The sequence below is a fragment of the Chrysochloris asiatica genome, unplaced genomic scaffold (assembly GCF_000296735.1).
Source record: "Chrysochloris asiatica unplaced genomic scaffold, ChrAsi1.0 scaffold00106, whole genome shotgun sequence".
NCBI lineage: Eukaryota > Metazoa > Chordata > Mammalia > Afrosoricida > Chrysochloridae > Chrysochloris > Chrysochloris asiatica.
In genome coordinates this window covers 5,318,758-5,335,725 of record NW_006408624.1, presented here as the reverse complement: position 1 = coordinate 5,335,725, position 16,968 = coordinate 5,318,758, and the positions used below count along the sequence as shown (strand labels likewise).

Genomic DNA, 16,968 nt, shown 5'->3' with positions numbered 1-16,968 from the left:
GGAAACCTCCACTCAAGGCCTGGGCGGGGCTTCAGAGTGGGGCGTGGCCCGCGGTGCGTAAATTTCCTTCCTCCTCCCAGCAATCCAGGAACGTTCTCCTGGTGTTTGGGTTACTTGGGTTACCTGTTCATCACGTCACTCTGGGACTTTTGAAAGTAGGTAAAACGTGGATTCGAGTCCCCATGTTGCGAATGAGCAGTTCACCTTTGCTGATTCTTTCCTGCAAAACGGGAGAGTTGTCTCCTGACTCATTGAAGGTTGGGGAAGGAGTCTCCCAGACTTTTGTTTCTGAGTCTTTTTTTCAGTTTAGTTTGTTTTGAATTAAATGGAGATAATGGAAGCACTGCAGAAAGTTTCAGAAATATAGTGAAAATAATCATTTGTCCACGGCCCACTATCTATGACTGCATTTCCCTTTCCTCTATGAGTTTCTAAACGTCCATGTAATTCATTTGCACAAATTTTGTATCCTGTTTTTTAAAACAAGTTTGTTTGTTTTTTTCCATTTGCCATACAAATTTCCCCTACTATCTGAAAGCAGAGCCTTCCTACGAAACCTTTCATGAGGCATACAGCGAAGAAGTAATTACCACTAATTTATGTGGGACATTTTTTAAAGCGTTCCCAGGCTGAAAACAAGAACTTACCAAATCATACCAAATAATACCTAAAACATAAAATAATACCAACGAATAGTAAAAGCAGAAATGATATGATAAATACACAGCCTATGTAAAGTAGAAATCATATGTGTGGCGATGTCATTTCCTGGGAAGACTGATGATAGCACTAGCGTTGCTCGAGAACATGCTGCCTCTTTAACGGCTGCTTTGTTTTTTGTTTTTTTTTTCATTAGAATGAAAATCCTCTTTGGATTTCATTGCGGTTAGCCAAAGCAAGTAGTAATGTAGGTCTTTCGTAAAAGCAAAATGGCGTCGTAAAGCGATCTGTAAAAAAGATGCAACAGAACATGCCGTCAATTGGGTAAATCATTCTCTTGTTGTTGTTAAGTGCAGTGGAGTCAGTTTCGATTCATAGTGAGCCTGTCTAGGATTTCCGAGGAGTGACTGGTGGGTTTGAACCGCTGACCTTGTGGTCCAGTGCATTATCCTACAATGCCACACGAGGCCTCCAAACAATTCTCTAGTGCTTGGCATTAATTTGCATCTGTGTTTTGCCTGTTGTGATGCTGTAGAACAAGCACTAGGATGCTAACCTGCTGGCGGTTCAAACCCACCAGCCGCTCCTCGGAAACCCTATATACAGTCGCATAGGGTCAGAACCGATTCAAAGGCATATAACAACAACAGCAGTAAAGGCGGCCAGAGCCTTGAGAGCATAGCCTTTTCTAGATGTTTGTTTTTGAAACTTAAAATTGCCGCCTCTAGAGTCAGTCGCTACGGCTCCGCCCTCTAGGCGAAGTCTGTCACGTGTTTAGTGCCGCCGCTGCCGCGAGGACTTCTGGAAAAACGGAAGACCCGGAAGCGGAAGTCAAGGACTTATATACGTCAGTTCCTTCAGCGAGCTCAGCTCCGCCGACCTGTTTCTTTCCTCAACCAAGATCCCGGGATGAAGGAGGTGAAGAGCGAACGGGAACGGGGAAGTCGTCGAAGGCACCGAGACGGGGACATGGTGGCGGCGACGGTGGTGGTGAAGCAGGAACGCCTCAGCCCGGAAGCTGTGCCTCCCACCCACCGCCGCTCGGACCCCTGCCATAGCCCGTCCTCACCCGCCGGCGAGCCGGGCCGCCCGGGTCACCGCGGGAGCCGAACCCGTGGAGGCAGCCGGTAAGTGGGGAGCAGCCTGGGATGGACCTTGGGAGAACAGGGCGACTCAATTCTGAAGGCGCTGGGAGTGACCCGGTCGGACTGGGTTAAAGACTTATTCCAGCGTCTGTCACTTGCATTGTAGCTGGGCGTGTAGCACATAGCGGGCACAGGGACATAGAAAAATGGCCAGTGCGGGTGGAGCATACTGATCTAGAGAGAGGAAGGTTGGAATGGGAAGGGAAGAGGAGCGCGAGAGTCTTAGGACTTGATGGATTGAATGCTATTGTGTGTGTGGTGTTAACGGAAAGCAAAAAAAGATTCAGGGTGACGTTTAGGTTTTGTGTTTAATGAAGAGGCTTTGTTCTTGTTAAGTGCCATCAAGTCGGTTCCGACCCATAGCGACGCTGTACAGGGTTTCGGAGGAGCGGGGCTGGTGAGCTTGAACCGCCAATCTTGCGGTTCAGACCGACTTTGCAGCCCAACGCATTAACCCAGACAGTGCCAATTACCTAGATGGGCGAGAAAAAAGGCTGAGGGCTTGGGTTGTCATATAATTTAAGGTGTGCCGCTGAGGATGAAAGCACTGGATTGTGAGGTCTGTTTGAACTGCAAGCTCGGCGGTTCAAGCTCACCAACAGTTCCTTGGAAACCCTATACAGGGTCGCTATGAGTCAGACCGAGTAGACGGCACTTAACAACAACAACAACGCAAACCCACTGCCATCAAGTTCATTGCAACTCCTGTCAACCCTATAAGACAGAATAGAACTGTCCTATAGGGTTTCCAAGACTACATGCTTACCGAAGCAGACTGTCATATCTTCTCCCGCCACTGGGTTCAAAGTGCCGACTTTTTAGTCATTTACATATGTCATCTGGAACTCAAGGGGGATGGTAGGGTGAGGGTAGGAAGCTGCTGAATCCTTTTCTGTCATTCGTGAAGACTTTCCCAGGTGTGGTGTTTCTGTTGGTAGGCAAGTCGGAAGTTAGTTGCTGTGGGTAAAGGAATGTTGAGAAAAAATCCTGAGTGTGCTATGCTCTGAAAAGGTCTCCAGCCAAAAAGAAAAGTAAGTCCTCAGGAAGAAGAAGCAAGTCTCCTCGGAGTAAGAGAAGCCGAAGTCCTCACCACTCAGCAGTCAAAGTGAAGCAGGTGAGTTGGATTGGGATGTTTCAGTACTAGGTCTCAGTCAAGCCTCTTCTCATCATAGTTGGTGTGTATATTTGTGTGTGTTCACCTGTACCTGCAAAGGGCTGTTCTTACAGATGTTTGGAAGGGAGAATATTTATATTTAATTAACCCATTTATTTTGTGTGGCACTCTGGGTTAACGCGCCAGACTGCAAAGCTGTTTGAACTGCAAGGTCGGCAGTTCAAGCTCACCAGCTGCTCCTCAGAAACCCTATACAGGGTCGGCACCGACTTGACAGCACTTCACAATAACAATTTATTTTGAGATCATTGTAGATTTACATGTATTTGTAAGAAATACACAGAGAGGTGTACTCTTTACTGTGTTTTCCCCAATGGAGACATCTTGCAGAGCTATAGTCCACTATTGATGTAGTTGAGAGACAGAACATTTTCATCAGCACTAGGAGCCCCTTGTTCCCTTTTACAGCCACATCGCTTCTCTGAGCCTCCATACTCCTGGCAACTATTGATTTGTTTTTCATTTCTATAATGTATCATTTCAAGAATGTTCTATAAATGAAATGACTGTTGTTAAATGTCATTGAGTTGGTTTTGACTCATAGCGACCATGTCTAGGGCTTTCAAGGTTTTAAGTCTTTGTGGGAACAGAAAGCCCCGCAAGTGGAATTATATAGTATGTAGTATTTGGGCAATGGCTTTCTTTTACTCAACAAGATTCTTTAGTGTATTCAGGGTGTTGTGTCTATCAGCAGTTCACTTCCTTTTATGGCTGAGGAGTATTCCATGTTTGGGATTTAAGATAGTCTTAACCATTGACCTATAAAAGAATATGTGAGCTGTTTCCAGTTTTTGGCTAGTATGTACTAAGTTACTAAGTAAAGTATTATAATACTTGCATGTTTAATTTTTGAAGAAACTTCCAAACTTTGCTGAAGTGGCTAATACTGTGTTACATTCCCATTTCGTCTCATCCTCCCCAGAAGTTGATACTGTCAGTGTTTTTTATTTTAGCCATTCTGGTGTATAGTGATATCTCCTTATTTTAATTTGCATTCCCCCAATGGCCTTCGGTGAGAGCTGCATCTCAGGGTAAAGAAAACAAAAATCCTCACCACTGGACCAATAAACAACATCCAGATAAATGGAGGAAAGATTGAAGCTGTCAAAGATTTCATTTTGCTTGGATCAGCCATCAACACTTATGGAAACAGCAGTTACGAAATCAAAAGACGTACTGCATTAGACAAATCTTCTGCACAAGACTTTAGAGTGTTGAAAAGCAAAGATGTCAGTTTGAGGACTAAGGTGCAACTGACCCAAGTCATGATATTTTCAATAACCTCATATGCATATGAAAGTTGGACATTGAGTAAGGAAGACTGTAAAAGAATTTGGGTTATGGTGTTGAAGGAGAATATTGAAAGTACCATGGGCTGCCAAAAGATCTGTATTGGAAAAAGTACAGCCAGAGTACTCCTTGGAAGTCAGGATTGCCAGACTTTGTCTCTCATACTTTGGGCATATTATCAGGAGGGACCAGTCCCTGGAGAAGAATATCATGTTTGGTAAAGTGGAAGATCAGAGAAAAAGAGGATGATCCTCAACGAGATGGATTAGCACAGTGGTGGCAGCCATGGGCTCAAGTGTAGCGACAATTGTGAGGTTAGCACAGGAACGGGCAGTGCTTCATTCTGTTCTACACAGGGTCACTGTGAGTCACTACAACACTTAATAACGACAGTGGCTGATGAGGAGTCCTGGTCAGTGGTTCAAGCTCACCAGCCACTTGGAAACCCTATTCAGGGTCATTGTGCATCTGAACCAACTCAATGGTAGCAACAACAACAATGGCTAATGACATTGAACATCTTTTCATGTGACTATTTGCACTCTGTATATCCTCGTAGGTGGAAATACGTCTTCCTGTCTTTTGTCCATTTTCTAAATGTGTGTGTGTTTGGTTTTTGTTTTTGTTTTACTGTTGACTCTGGTAGCGTAGTGGTTATGAATCTAGATGCGAACCTCAAGGTCAGCAGTTTGAAACTACCAGCTGTTCCGTGGGAGAAAGATGAGGCTTTCTGCTCTCGTAAAGATTTACAGCCTCGGAAACCCTGTACAGGGTCGCAATGAGTCAGAACTGACTCCACGGCACATAACAACAATAACAGCATTGAGTTTTGAGAGTCCTTTGTATATTCTAGGAGCCCTGGAAGCATTTTTCAATAAGCAGTGAACTGCTAACTGCCAGGTTGGCAAATGACAACCATCAGAGTGAAAACTTAGCAGGAGAGGAAGGATAAGGGAAGGATGAGATGAATTGGAGACAGTAATTTAAAAATGAAAACAAAAAAACTTTTGAATTTTATTGCAAAGAAGAGTAAAGAAATTGGGTGGAAGTTGGCATGGGCAGGGGAATCTAGGCATAGGAAGAGGAAGTCCCTAGGTCGATGGGAGTGATCCAGTAGAGAGGGGCAATAGATTGTGAAAGAGGCAGGAGAGAATTGCTGGAATAATCTTCTCAATATGGGATTGAATCACATTTGCGAGTGTGGGAACGTGCTTTCGATAGAAACACAGATAGTTCATTTATATTCACATGAAGAGAAGGCAGAGTATATGGGTACACATATTGGTAGGTGGGTAGATGTGGAATAGCTTTCTAGCTGAGTGAATAAAGAGGAGGGTGCATGTGGTGGAGCTTAGATGAGCAATAAGGGCTGAAACAGTCATCTGGAAGAGTGGGCGAGTGAATGGGTCAAGGAAATGTGGGGTGACTGTTGGGCTTCCTCTATAGATGGGACTGGTCAGAATTATTTGTGCTTTCCTCCAGCTACATTCAGCTGCTTGTTGCAGGTTGTGATTTTGCTGAGCAAGTACAACAAAATGATAGACAAGGCATTTGAATGTGTGGATAAAGGAGTAATGATTCGCTTGACCATGGAATTTTAGTTAGGGCATAGAGACCACCTAGAGAATAAAGAACTGTGTAAAGGTGGTAGGGTCAAAGGAGTTGATGTCATGTTAGGGTAGAAGGATTATTGGAGTAAAATGTGAGCTGGAAAGTAAATAATGATCAAAAAGAGAGCTGATAGAAATTGCAATTATAGAGGGACTGCAGTCCTTGGTAATGAAATGTTTCTGTTTAACCATGGAAGTGGGTAGCTGTGGTGGAGGGAGGACAGATAACATGTTTGGGAGAAGAGCTCAAAAGACAGAGAGGCCAGCATGTTGGAGGACCTCCCACTGAAATCACCAAGAGTAACTGAATAATGTGGTTTGAGTTAGAAGTAAAATTGGCAAGAAAGGAGAAGAAGGCCTCTTGTGAGATGACAGCATTAATGAGAATAGTGAAAGTGCTGGTGCTGCTGGTCCTAGGAGTTCAAAGCTAGGGTGTTTCAGGGAGAGCCAAGCTTGGGGAGAGTTTAAAATTGGCCCAAGGATGAGAGTCAGGGAACTGTGGGGGGAAAACAGCTACCAATTCAGAGCACTTCAGGGAAACAGCCTTAGGGCAGAGAAAGGGTTCTGCTAGCAGAAACTGTCAAGGGAAAGGTTGAGCTTATTTTGCTGACCCTTTAACTCCAGAGAGTTAGCTAAATGGTTTCAGAAGTTGAAGGGTGGAGATGGGATAGTGGATATACAGAACCTTGTGGGAATTAGAATACATATGTAGGGGTAATGACCAGGAGGGTGGCTTCTTGTGGTGGTACACTGAATATGGGATAAAGGGCATAATGAATTTAGGTCTGGTGCTTTCGAAGCGCAGATAGTGGTGGCAAGCTTATAAATGTTTTGGAGTAAGGAGGAGTGGGTGTCTGAGGTACCTTGTTGGCAGCAGTCTTTGAGGCAAGAAAATCTAGAGAAACTAAGTCTTACTCTGAATAAGCAGGACCCCCTTGACCCCTGTGTATGGCAGGGAGGAGGGAGAAGAGTGATAGTTTTTGCTACTGTTAAAGTGGGATCTTTTTAAATGATTACATTTTCATTATTGGTGTAAGAGAAAGCTAGCATTTTTTTTTCTTTATGTAACTATCTTCTTTCCTTCTTCACCCCCTTGCAAGTTAGTTTGGAGCAAATCCAAGGCATAGTTCATTTTCAACACATGTCTCTTAAAAGCTACGCATTCTTTTAAAAGTCATTAAAAATTCATTATTGTTAAGTTCCATCAAGTTTGCTCTGACTCATAGTTACTCTGGAGTGACACTATAAGTACTGCAAGGTCGGTGGTTCAAACTCACCAGCCACTCCTTGGAAACTAGACACAGGGTCCCTATAAATCAGAAACAACTGGACAGACAATACTTAGCAACAACCCATACTGAAGACTGTAGTCTTTGATCTTCAACAGCAAGTGCCTCAAAACCTCCTCCCTTTCAGCAAGTAAGCTTTTGTCATCTGCATAGCACAGGTTTTATTTTTTTAATTAAAAAACATTAAGTGTTTTCTTTGATTATCAGGGAGCTAACAATTATAAATATATATGTATAACAACAGAGCTCTAAACCACATAAACTATAAACGGTAGAATCAAAGGGGAATATCAGCAATTTGACAAAAATCATTGAAGTTCTCAATACCCCCACTGTGATACTTCAAATAATGCCCCCAAAGTTGTCCATGCCCTGTACCTAAAACCTATAAATGTGTTACTTTTTTTTTTAAAACCTCTGTGCGCTTTATTTTTTATTTAATTTTTTACATTTATAAAACAAAAAATATATATTCATGTAAATGTCCAAAGGACACATTCTGCCAGCCAGTCTCCTGCATATAGGCACACAGCCTTTCTCAGTCCATGGACCTAGAACCCACAACTGCTCTGTCTCTCCATGCCACCGCCTCTGCTGTTGCTGCTTTTCTCACGCTCCACTCATGCTCTTCCTTCTTGATGGTCCTGGGATCATCTGTTCCTGAAATGAAAGGTCAGCTACTCCCCCTTTTTGTTACACATCTTCTGCAATTACAGTTGTTATCATAGGTTACTAAGCCTTTCTCAAATCCTGTTCTTCATCTAGTCCAGCTTCTTAGTGAAAGTATACAACCCTGATGCACACCTTTGCTAATTTTAAACCACACAGTATCCCCTTGTTCTGTTTAAATAACTGTCTTCTGGTCCATGTATGGATTCCAAATGAACACAGTTAAGTGTTTTGGAATGCCCACTTATCTCAGTGTTATCCTTATAATGATTCCTTAGCATCATTAAATAGGTAGTCAGTGTTCAGATTTCTGTGATTGGCTTGTGATTTTTATAAAAGTTAATCTTTTCAAATCAGGATCAAAATAATAAAGTCTACACATTACAATTGGTTGATGCTTCTCTTAAATGTTTTTATCTTGTAGGTTCTTGTTTATTTTTCTTTATAATTTATTTGTAACTTACATCCCTGTGGAATCATTTAAAACATTCCACTGAGTCTTTTATTTCCTATAAACTCATAGCTAGATTCAGAGTTTTGTCAGTTTCAGTGTTGTTTTTGGGTTCTTCTACACCCCTTTCTACCCCCCTCCCCAGCCCCCTTTCTGTTTTTTACCCCTTCAAGCATAAGCATATCTTTCCTTAGAAGCTGCTGTGTATTTCTATCAGGAGGCATATAGTGTCTGATTGCCTCTCTTGGTGCCTTGGTGGTCATTTTTTCAGTCTCGTTGCGTGCTATTAAAAATTTCCCTTTTGTGTCTATCAGCCTCTTTATGTACCAATCAATGTTAATCTGTATTTTAGAAGACTCAGTGTCTAGAGCTCTCCAGATCGAAATCTGAAGGATTGTTTCAGTTCCCTCTCACTCACAGTAGCTTGTTTCCTAGTTTCTATTTTTCTTTGAGTTCATGCTTTTTGTGTTGAGTTGAATTATAGTGAAAAGACCCCTTAGAGTATCTGGTGTGACTTATTGGTAAAGGCAGGAATGTTTATATGCATTGTGATACTTGTGTTCCCACAGACCCCTTTTCTTCTCGCCACAGTTTATTCTGGATATCTTTTTATATCATTATCTCTTCCTTTTTATGAGGTATCCTTTTTGCATGAAGGAGCTCTGGTAGACTAGTGGTTATAAATTGGGCTGCTAACTTCTAGGTCAGTGGTTCAAAACTACCAGCTCTTCCACAGGAGAAGATGAGGCTTTCTGCTGCTGTAAACATTTACAGCCTCGGAAACCCTGTACAGGGTCTCTATGAGTCGGAACCGACTCCATGGCACACTACCACCACCACCTTTTTTGTATGGGTGCATAATAATTTATTTAGCCATTCTATTAGTGAGAGACCTTAGGATGTTTCTGGAGTCCTGGTGTGGTCAGTGGCTCAAACTCACCAACTGCTCCTGTGGAGCCCTATACAGGAATACTATGAGTCAGAACTAACTTTGTTTCCAATATTGTAGACAAGATTGCAATAAACATTATGTTGCACACATCTTTGTGAATCTTCGCTAGTATATCCATCGATAGGCTACAGTCCTGTGAGTGGAATAGTACCAGGTAGGCCGTGCCAATTTACACTTGGTCAGCAGTGGCTAAGAATATCTATTTTCCTGTACTTTTTAGCACTAAATATTACTGATCTCTTAAATTTTGTTAATTTGCAAAGAGAAATTTTATATTTTATTTAAAATTGATGCTTTGGGTATTAGTGAGCTTGAGTATACCTCCATGCATTTATTCTGATTTATATCTTGTGAAAATTGCTTATTAACATCCTTTGCCCATTTTTTTAAATAGAATTGTTGGTTTACTTTCTTAGTGATTTAGTTAGTAGTCCAATATAACGTGGTGTATACATTTTCCACTAGGCTGTTTTTCAGTGTGCTTTCCAAAATGCCATGGCTTGTATGTCTGTTCCTTTCAGTTTTTAAAAAAAGATCTTTTAGTAAATTTTTGCAATTTTGATATAAACGTTTTGCATAAGTTTATTTCTAGGTATTGAATAATTTTTGTTTTAGCAGTGAAGTAGGATTTTTAAAATATATCACATTTTCATTGTTGACATAAAGGAAAGCTGGTTTTGTCTTCCCTGACATATTGACCTTATGCATGCTACTTACATCTCTGTTAGTTCCATTTTCTGTATTGTAGTTGTTAAGTGCCATTGAGTCCGTTCCAACTCATAGCGACACTGTACAGTTTCCAAGGAGCAGCTGGTGGGTTTGAACCACTGACCTTGTAATTCAAACTAACCTTGCATTCCAGTGCTTATCCTGAAGCGCCACATCAGGACTCCTTTGTCTGGATAGTCTTCCCTGTAAGTCTGCCTTCTGTTATCATTGTTCTGAAAGGGAAAGACTTAGTTTTATTTCTCTTTTCTGTATCCTGGGCTCGTACTACCAGAGCTATAGTTGAGTAGCATCATTGGCTACATGGTCTTTGCAGCATGGTAAAGGGAACATGTCCACCCCAGATGACCTTTCTGTGGAAAATTTGATTTTGAACACCAGTATCCAAATCACAAATGAGCTTTTGAGTGCAACTTGTTTTAGATTGTGGGCTGCCTTTACTGTATTGAATCTGTATTTCTGAATATGTGAATTTTAGGAACGTGAAGATCATACCCGGAAAGGACGGGAAGACCGGCAGCACAGGGAGCCATCAGAACAGGAACACAGACGAGCTAGAAACAGTGACCGAGAGAGACACCGAGGCCATTCCCACCAGAGGAGAACCTCAAATGAAAGGCCTGGGAGTGGCCAGGCTCAAGGACGGGATGAAGACATTCAGAACTTGCAGGCTCAGGAGGCAGAGAGGGAGTTTTATAACGCTCGACGCCGGGAGCATCGCCAGAAGAACGAAGGTAACGGCCAGGGTCATGGGTCTCAAGAGCTGGCTCCTCGACCTGACGGCAACAATAAGGAAAAAGAGCTTCCTGCTAAAGAAAAGCCTAGTTTTGAACTCTCTGGAGCACTTCTTGAGGACACCAACACCTTCCGGGGGGTAGTCATTAAGTATAGCGAGCCCCCAGAAGCACGGATCCCAAAGAAACGGTGGCGTCTCTACCCCTTTAAGAATGATGAGGTGCTTCCGGTCATGTACATCCATCGACAGAGTGCCTACCTTCTGGGTCGACACCGTAGGATTGCAGACATTCCTATTGACCATCCCTCTTGTTCTAAGCAGCATGCAGTATTTCAGTATCGGTGAGTACACCTTTGTAGAAAGAGACAAATGCTGGCAGAAGCCTAATGTCTCAGTTAGGTAGAATTACTGGGCTCTGTGTTCACCTGTATGCAGGAGAATCCCAGACCCCACATATCTAATATCTACCTTGAGAATTGTGTATCTAATTGATTGTCCTTTAAATAACCCCTTGCATTTGTATAGGACTTCTGGTGTGGTGCTGTGGTCCAGCACTGAACTGGGAACCACAGGTCAGTAGATCAAACCCACTGCTCCTTGGAAATTCTAATCATGGTCACTATGGGTCAGAACTGACTCCATGGCACTTAATAACAACAGCAACATATTTAGGTTAAGAGCACTAGATTTGGCATTTAAAACTCAGAAACTCCTGCTACTGCCACTTACCAGGTTTTGGCCTAAGCAAGCCATTCTCTGGGTCTCAATTTCCATCTGTTCTATAGGGCTATTCTGAGGATTAAATGGGAATGTAACTGAAAATGCTTGTCCTTTATAGTTACATAGTACAGCTGTTACACAACAGTGCTATGAATTGGGGTTAGAACATAAGTGTAAACTGCCTCCAACTTCCTTGATCCAAGGCCATTCTGTTCTTGATTTCCTAGAATTTTTATTTAAATTGTGTTCAAACCACATTAGAGTATCATGTAGACTGTCAGCAAAGAGTCTTAGAGAGGCTTGATGACTGGAGGCAGAATTTGCTCATGTGCTCTCTTATCTCTGCTAGGTTGGTAGAGTACACTCGTGCTGATGGGACAGTTGGCCGCAGAGTGAAGCCCTACATCATTGACCTGGGCTCCGGCAATGGGACCTTCTTAAACAACAAGCGCATTGAACCACAGCGCTACTATGAGCTGAAGGAAAAGGATGTGCTTAAATTTGGGTTCAGTAGCAGAGAGTATGTCTTGCTTCATGAGTCCTCTGACACTTCTGAAGTAGACAGAAAAGAAGATGAAGAAGAGGAGGAGGAGGAGGAAGTATCCGACAGTTAGCAAACTAATAAATGACTCAAACTATTGAGACCATTTCCTTCTTGGAAGACTTTGGGATTGACTCCAAGGGCACCTTGGTGCTCTCTGTAATGCCTCTTATTGCCTTAAGTCTTTCCTCTGTTGCTGACCAGCTTGTGTTCCAGTTTAAGAAAACAGACTTATAATATTTGATTGAACTTTTTTCTGTGGCACATCAGCCATGTCCATGCCTGTGGTGATTGTCTTCAGAACATTCTCACCATTTACAACACATCGTGGTTTAGTAGAAGCGTTCATGACTTTAGTTGGTGCTTTTAAAACTGCTGCCTAGGAACCTGTAACCTTTGGTTAAAGGAGGAAGTGTGGCTTGTTCCTCTTTGTACAGTTAGTTTATTTATGTAGTTGTTAAGTCTTGTGGACCAGGTTTTGTTTTTGTTTGGGGGAGCAAAGCCTTGAAGCTTTGGTTATCACCCAAACAGCCTCCAGTATATACCAAAGCTTTGGCCTGGTTGAGCTCTTGAGTCATAGAAGTTGATTTTGCACATGGTTTAGGAGAGCTGGAAATCTACCACATGACCTCATTACAGACTGTTTAACTTTCTGGGGCAGGCGGAAGCATGTGATTGGACAGGACGATCATGACTACTTGCCAGCAGGTGCTGATTGCATGTCGCGGAAGACTGGAATGGGTCACATGGATCTGTTTCCTATGTGAGGATTCCGGATTTCTCCATGGACATAGAATATACATAATGATTTTGATCATCTTTTTCTTCAACTTTGCATTTTCATTTCAGATGTTCATCTTTTTTTCTTTGAGAAATACAAGTGTCACTCATGTGCAAGGTCTTTGTCAATCATAACAACATGTGTATATGTCCAAAAGAGCTCATGTATTTTACATGTTTCATCTTTGGAAAAAAATGTTCAGAGGTTGGAAAGCAGGGGAATTGGCCAGTTTCCTAATTTTCTACCAGAGGAATGTGTGTAAGTAGAAAAGTATTGTCTACTTACATAGCTATTCTGTGTGTGTGTATATGTGTATATAAACATTTGTGTGAAAGAGCTGCATAACGATTTTCCTATGAGAATGTTATGTGATGTAATTGTAATACTATGTTATAGGCAAAGGCCTCCCTGCATTTGAAGAGCAGGTTTTCCTTTATATGTATTTTTTGGGACAAAAGTAATAAAATTTGTAAATGAAGCCTCATTTCAAAGGGAAATACTTTCCTACCATAGAGTACCTTGCACTAATAGAACTGTTTGCTGCTAAAGGAGTCTCTGTCTCTGCATTTTCTATGTAAGAACAGGTGATTGTGTAGAGAGCATGAATCCTAAAAGCAGAGCTGCCACCTGCACTGGAATCCAGATCTTTCCAATGTGAGTGAGTGAGTGTTGTTCATGTGGAAGCAGCAGTGCTTTCTGAACTAGTAAAGAGTTTGTCCTTCCCAGAAGTCACAATGTGGAGCACATTCTACATGGCTGTCCTCTGTATCAGCGAATGTTCTCCCTGCATTTCAAATTCACCCTCAGGTGGTGGGAGAGGGGAGGAGAAAAAGGAAATTAACAGAACTCAGTCACTGATGTTACTATTTCTCTTGGGTTGAAATGTGTGATACTATTTAAATTAGATGGTCTTTTCCATTGTTTTTGTCTTATGGTCTCATCTGCCTGTATGTGACTAATGAATGACCTTAAAAGGTCCCCTTTGAAGAGGAAATACTTAATAAGGTCAATTAAATGCTCTTCGTCTACCACTATAATTGCTATGCTACATGTGCCATAGATCACATATTACATATGTGCTTAGCTAAAAAGTAGATTTGGTTTTGATGAAATTTTCTACCTAGCATCTCCAGGCTTCCTTGTTTGTGCGGCTACGGCTGCTTCCTGGTAGCCTTGGACTTGTCTTCAAGCACCATCCTGGTGTACACTTTGCCTACAATTTTCAATAAAAGGTCCTAAATGTATATACACTTTTGCTTTAGTAAAGGAAGAGCTGCCTAGATTAAGAAATTCTTCACAACAAACATCTAAAAAGGTGGGTTATTTTTTCCCCGCCTGTCTTTCCCCATTTTTTTTTTTTTTTTAATTCAAAGAAGAGTATCAAAGACAAGATACCCCCCATCTCCAAAGCCAGCTATCACCACCAGCAGACTTCCCATTTGAAGTTGGCACAATCCTAAGACTTTTCTTTTTGAATTATTCCATTCTATTTGGAAACTCTTGTTCATTTTAGCTATTTACAGCTTCTTCCTTCTACAGCTTTTTTCCAAGCTGGCTTGTGTGCAAAGCACTGCTGTTAAAACCAAGCTAACTGCGAGACAGTCCCTTCCTCTGCCAACTCTTCTGTGACAGTCCACAGTCCTGTTGCAATATGGGGCAGAATCCTAGAACTAGTCATCTTCTAGTTCTCCCTAACATTTACAAAGGACAGCTCATGAAGTCCAGTGGGTGATGGTGTAACTTTCAAATACTGCTGTTGTGCTCTGTTGTTACTAAAGTGAAGGAAGAAAACAGTTCAGATCTTATATATTATTGTGTATGCCAGTATAAAACAACTTGGCTTTAAAAGGCTTAGAACTTAAATACGTATGCGTGTGTGTGTGTAATGTATTTCAGTTTGATTATCATTTGATAGGGAGCATATATGGCTTTATTTTTTAACATCGTACCCTTTGTGGAAATTAGTTATGAATCTAAAAGATAAAATTACATGTTAATCACAGCCTAAATGTGACATACAAACGACATACCAGCAATGCCTGCTAATGAAGTAATGTTCTGAGTCCACAATGTTCCTGTGTATGTGAGTTTATATTCAGTGAAAAAGCTATTGAATTTAAATTAAAGTTGTGGAGTTTAAAACTGCATATGGTCTCTTGGGTAGTTACCAGTATGTTATCAAACGGGCAACAGGAAGACTATTAATTTATTCACATTTACTCTAATGTTAAGAGCACAAATGAGCCAGAACTGCCCGATTCAAAATCCTTCCTTTAAAAAGATGCACACAACATGTGTTTGAGCATGTTTGTTGATTGACTGTTAATGGGTCAAGTTTATTTTAGTGAAAATAAAAATGTTCTAAAATTAGATTGTGATTGCACTGAGCCTTTGACTATCCTAAAGATAATTTGGTACACTTAAAGTGGGTGAATTGTGTGGTATGGGAACTATATTTCAATAAAACTTTAAAAAATCTACCTCTATCATTCAAATGGGAGTGTGGTAGCTCTGTAGGATGAACATGGGACTATGAACCACAAGGTTAGCAGTTCAAGTCCAGCAGCCTCTACCTGGGAAAAACGAATCTTTCTGCTCACAGAGATTTACAGCCTTAGAAACCCTATACAGGGTTGTTACGGGTCGGAACTGACTCAGTGGTACTTAGTAACAACCACCACCATTCACAAAAGAAGCCCTGAGGGAACAAATGGCTAAGCACTTATTTACTAACGAAAAGTTGGTTCAAACCCGCCAGTGGCTCTGCAGAAGAGAGATTACAGCCAAGAAAGGCCTATGGAGCAATTTACTCTGTCAACTTACTATGATAAACCTGCTGCCACGGAGTCAATTCTGACTTTTGGCAACTACAAATGGTACACAGCAATTCTACCCTAAGGTTTTCTTGACTCTGGTAGCGTAGTGATTACGAATTGGGCTGCTAACCTCAAGGTCGGCAGTTTGAAACTACCTGAACTGTTCCCCTGGAGAAAGATGAGGTGTTCTGCTCCCGTAAAGATTTACAGTCTCAGAAACCCTGTGCAGGGTCACTATGAGTCGGAACCGACTCCACAGTACTTAACAATCTTGACAGAAGCCAGTTGCCAAGCGTCCTGTGGCATTGCTTGGTGGGTTTGAACTGCCAACCTCTAGACTAGTAGTCAAAGCACACACACAAAATGCATCACAGGTCAGAACCAGTTAAAAAAATAACAAAAACTGATTCTCAAAGACTTCTGGGACAACTGAAATTAAAAGACTATATAGAATGTTCATGTTACTATATATATATATATATTCTTTTAAGTTTTTATTATGAATTGAATGATAGTTTACATGGGAGAACCTTGGTTTTACACTCATCGTTTCATTGTGATCATTACAATCTCTTCGTGCATCATCATTCAACAGTATTTGCTTTATTCCCTCTGGGTTTTTTTTGTTTTTTTGGGAGGTGGGGATGTACACAAAAACACTCAGGCATATATAATAATTTGCACCACCAAAGGGCACATTCTGCAAGTTTGCCTCCAGGCTGCCAGCTCTCAGTCCCTCTCTTTCCATGAATCTAAAGTACTCAGCTGCTCCCTCTCTCCATGTCCTCATCTCTGCTTCCATTTCTGGTGTCGCTGCTTCTCTGGATAGGGTCCCACATTCCACTTGTGCTCTTCTCCTTTGATGGTCCTAGGGTCCTTTGTTCCTGGACTGTAAGATTAACTACTCCCCTTTTTTTGTTACAAAACTTCAACCTTTACAGTTGTGACAGTTGCAATTAGACATGATAACAATTACTATTGAATCATAAGAATCTTATCCCCATCTCTTTTCACATGGTTATTATTTACAAAGAAATACAAAATTTAAAAATATCCACAGGGAACAAAAAAATGGAACAGATAAAATGCGAAGTTATTGAAAAGTTCAGCTAAAATGTTTAGAAATGAAAAATACAATAATCGTAAACCCGTCGATGAATGAATTTAAAAGCTGATTCTGTACCACTTCAGGGAGGATCAGTGAAGTGGAAGACAGGTCAAAGCCAACTGTTAGACATAAATTTAATAGCAGGACAAAATTAACCAGTTCCTCAAAAACAAAACTCACCTAATCAGAAGTAGATCATCTGAATGCTGTAAAAGACGTGGGATTTGTAATTAGGAAGCTTTCCAAAAGAAATCACTAAGCCCAAATGGGTTCACTGAAAAACTCTACCAAACATTGCAA

At 41.3% G+C, this 16,968-nt stretch overlaps 1 protein-coding gene across 1 annotated transcript; it reads left to right on the top strand.

Moving 5' to 3' along the window:
- Positions 1–1,569: 1,569 nt before the first annotated feature.
- SNIP1 (Smad nuclear interacting protein 1) lies at positions 1,570–12,036 on the top strand. Its single transcript, XM_006867545.1, has 4 exons — positions 1,570–1,787; positions 2,817–2,919; positions 10,445–11,043; positions 11,772–12,036. Exons 1-4 carry the CDS (start codon positions 1,570–1,572, stop codon positions 12,034–12,036), a joined length of 1,185 nt encoding a protein of 394 aa, XP_006867607.1.
- The last annotated feature ends 4,932 nt before the right edge of the window (positions 12,037–16,968 follow it).

Excerpts from the sequence above, each read along its gene's own strand:
- SNIP1 (XM_006867545.1), top strand. The coding sequence starts at position 1,570 with ATGAAGGAGGTGAAGAGCGAACGGGAACGGGGAAGTCGTCGAAGGCAC. Across the intron at positions 1,788-2,816 it reads CGAACCCGTGGAGGCAGCCG|GTCTCCAGCCAAAAAGAAAA; the intron begins GTAAGTGGGGAG and ends TGCTCTGAAAAG. Across the intron at positions 2,920-10,444 it reads CAGCAGTCAAAGTGAAGCAG|GAACGTGAAGATCATACCCG; the intron begins GTGAGTTGGATT and ends TGTGAATTTTAG.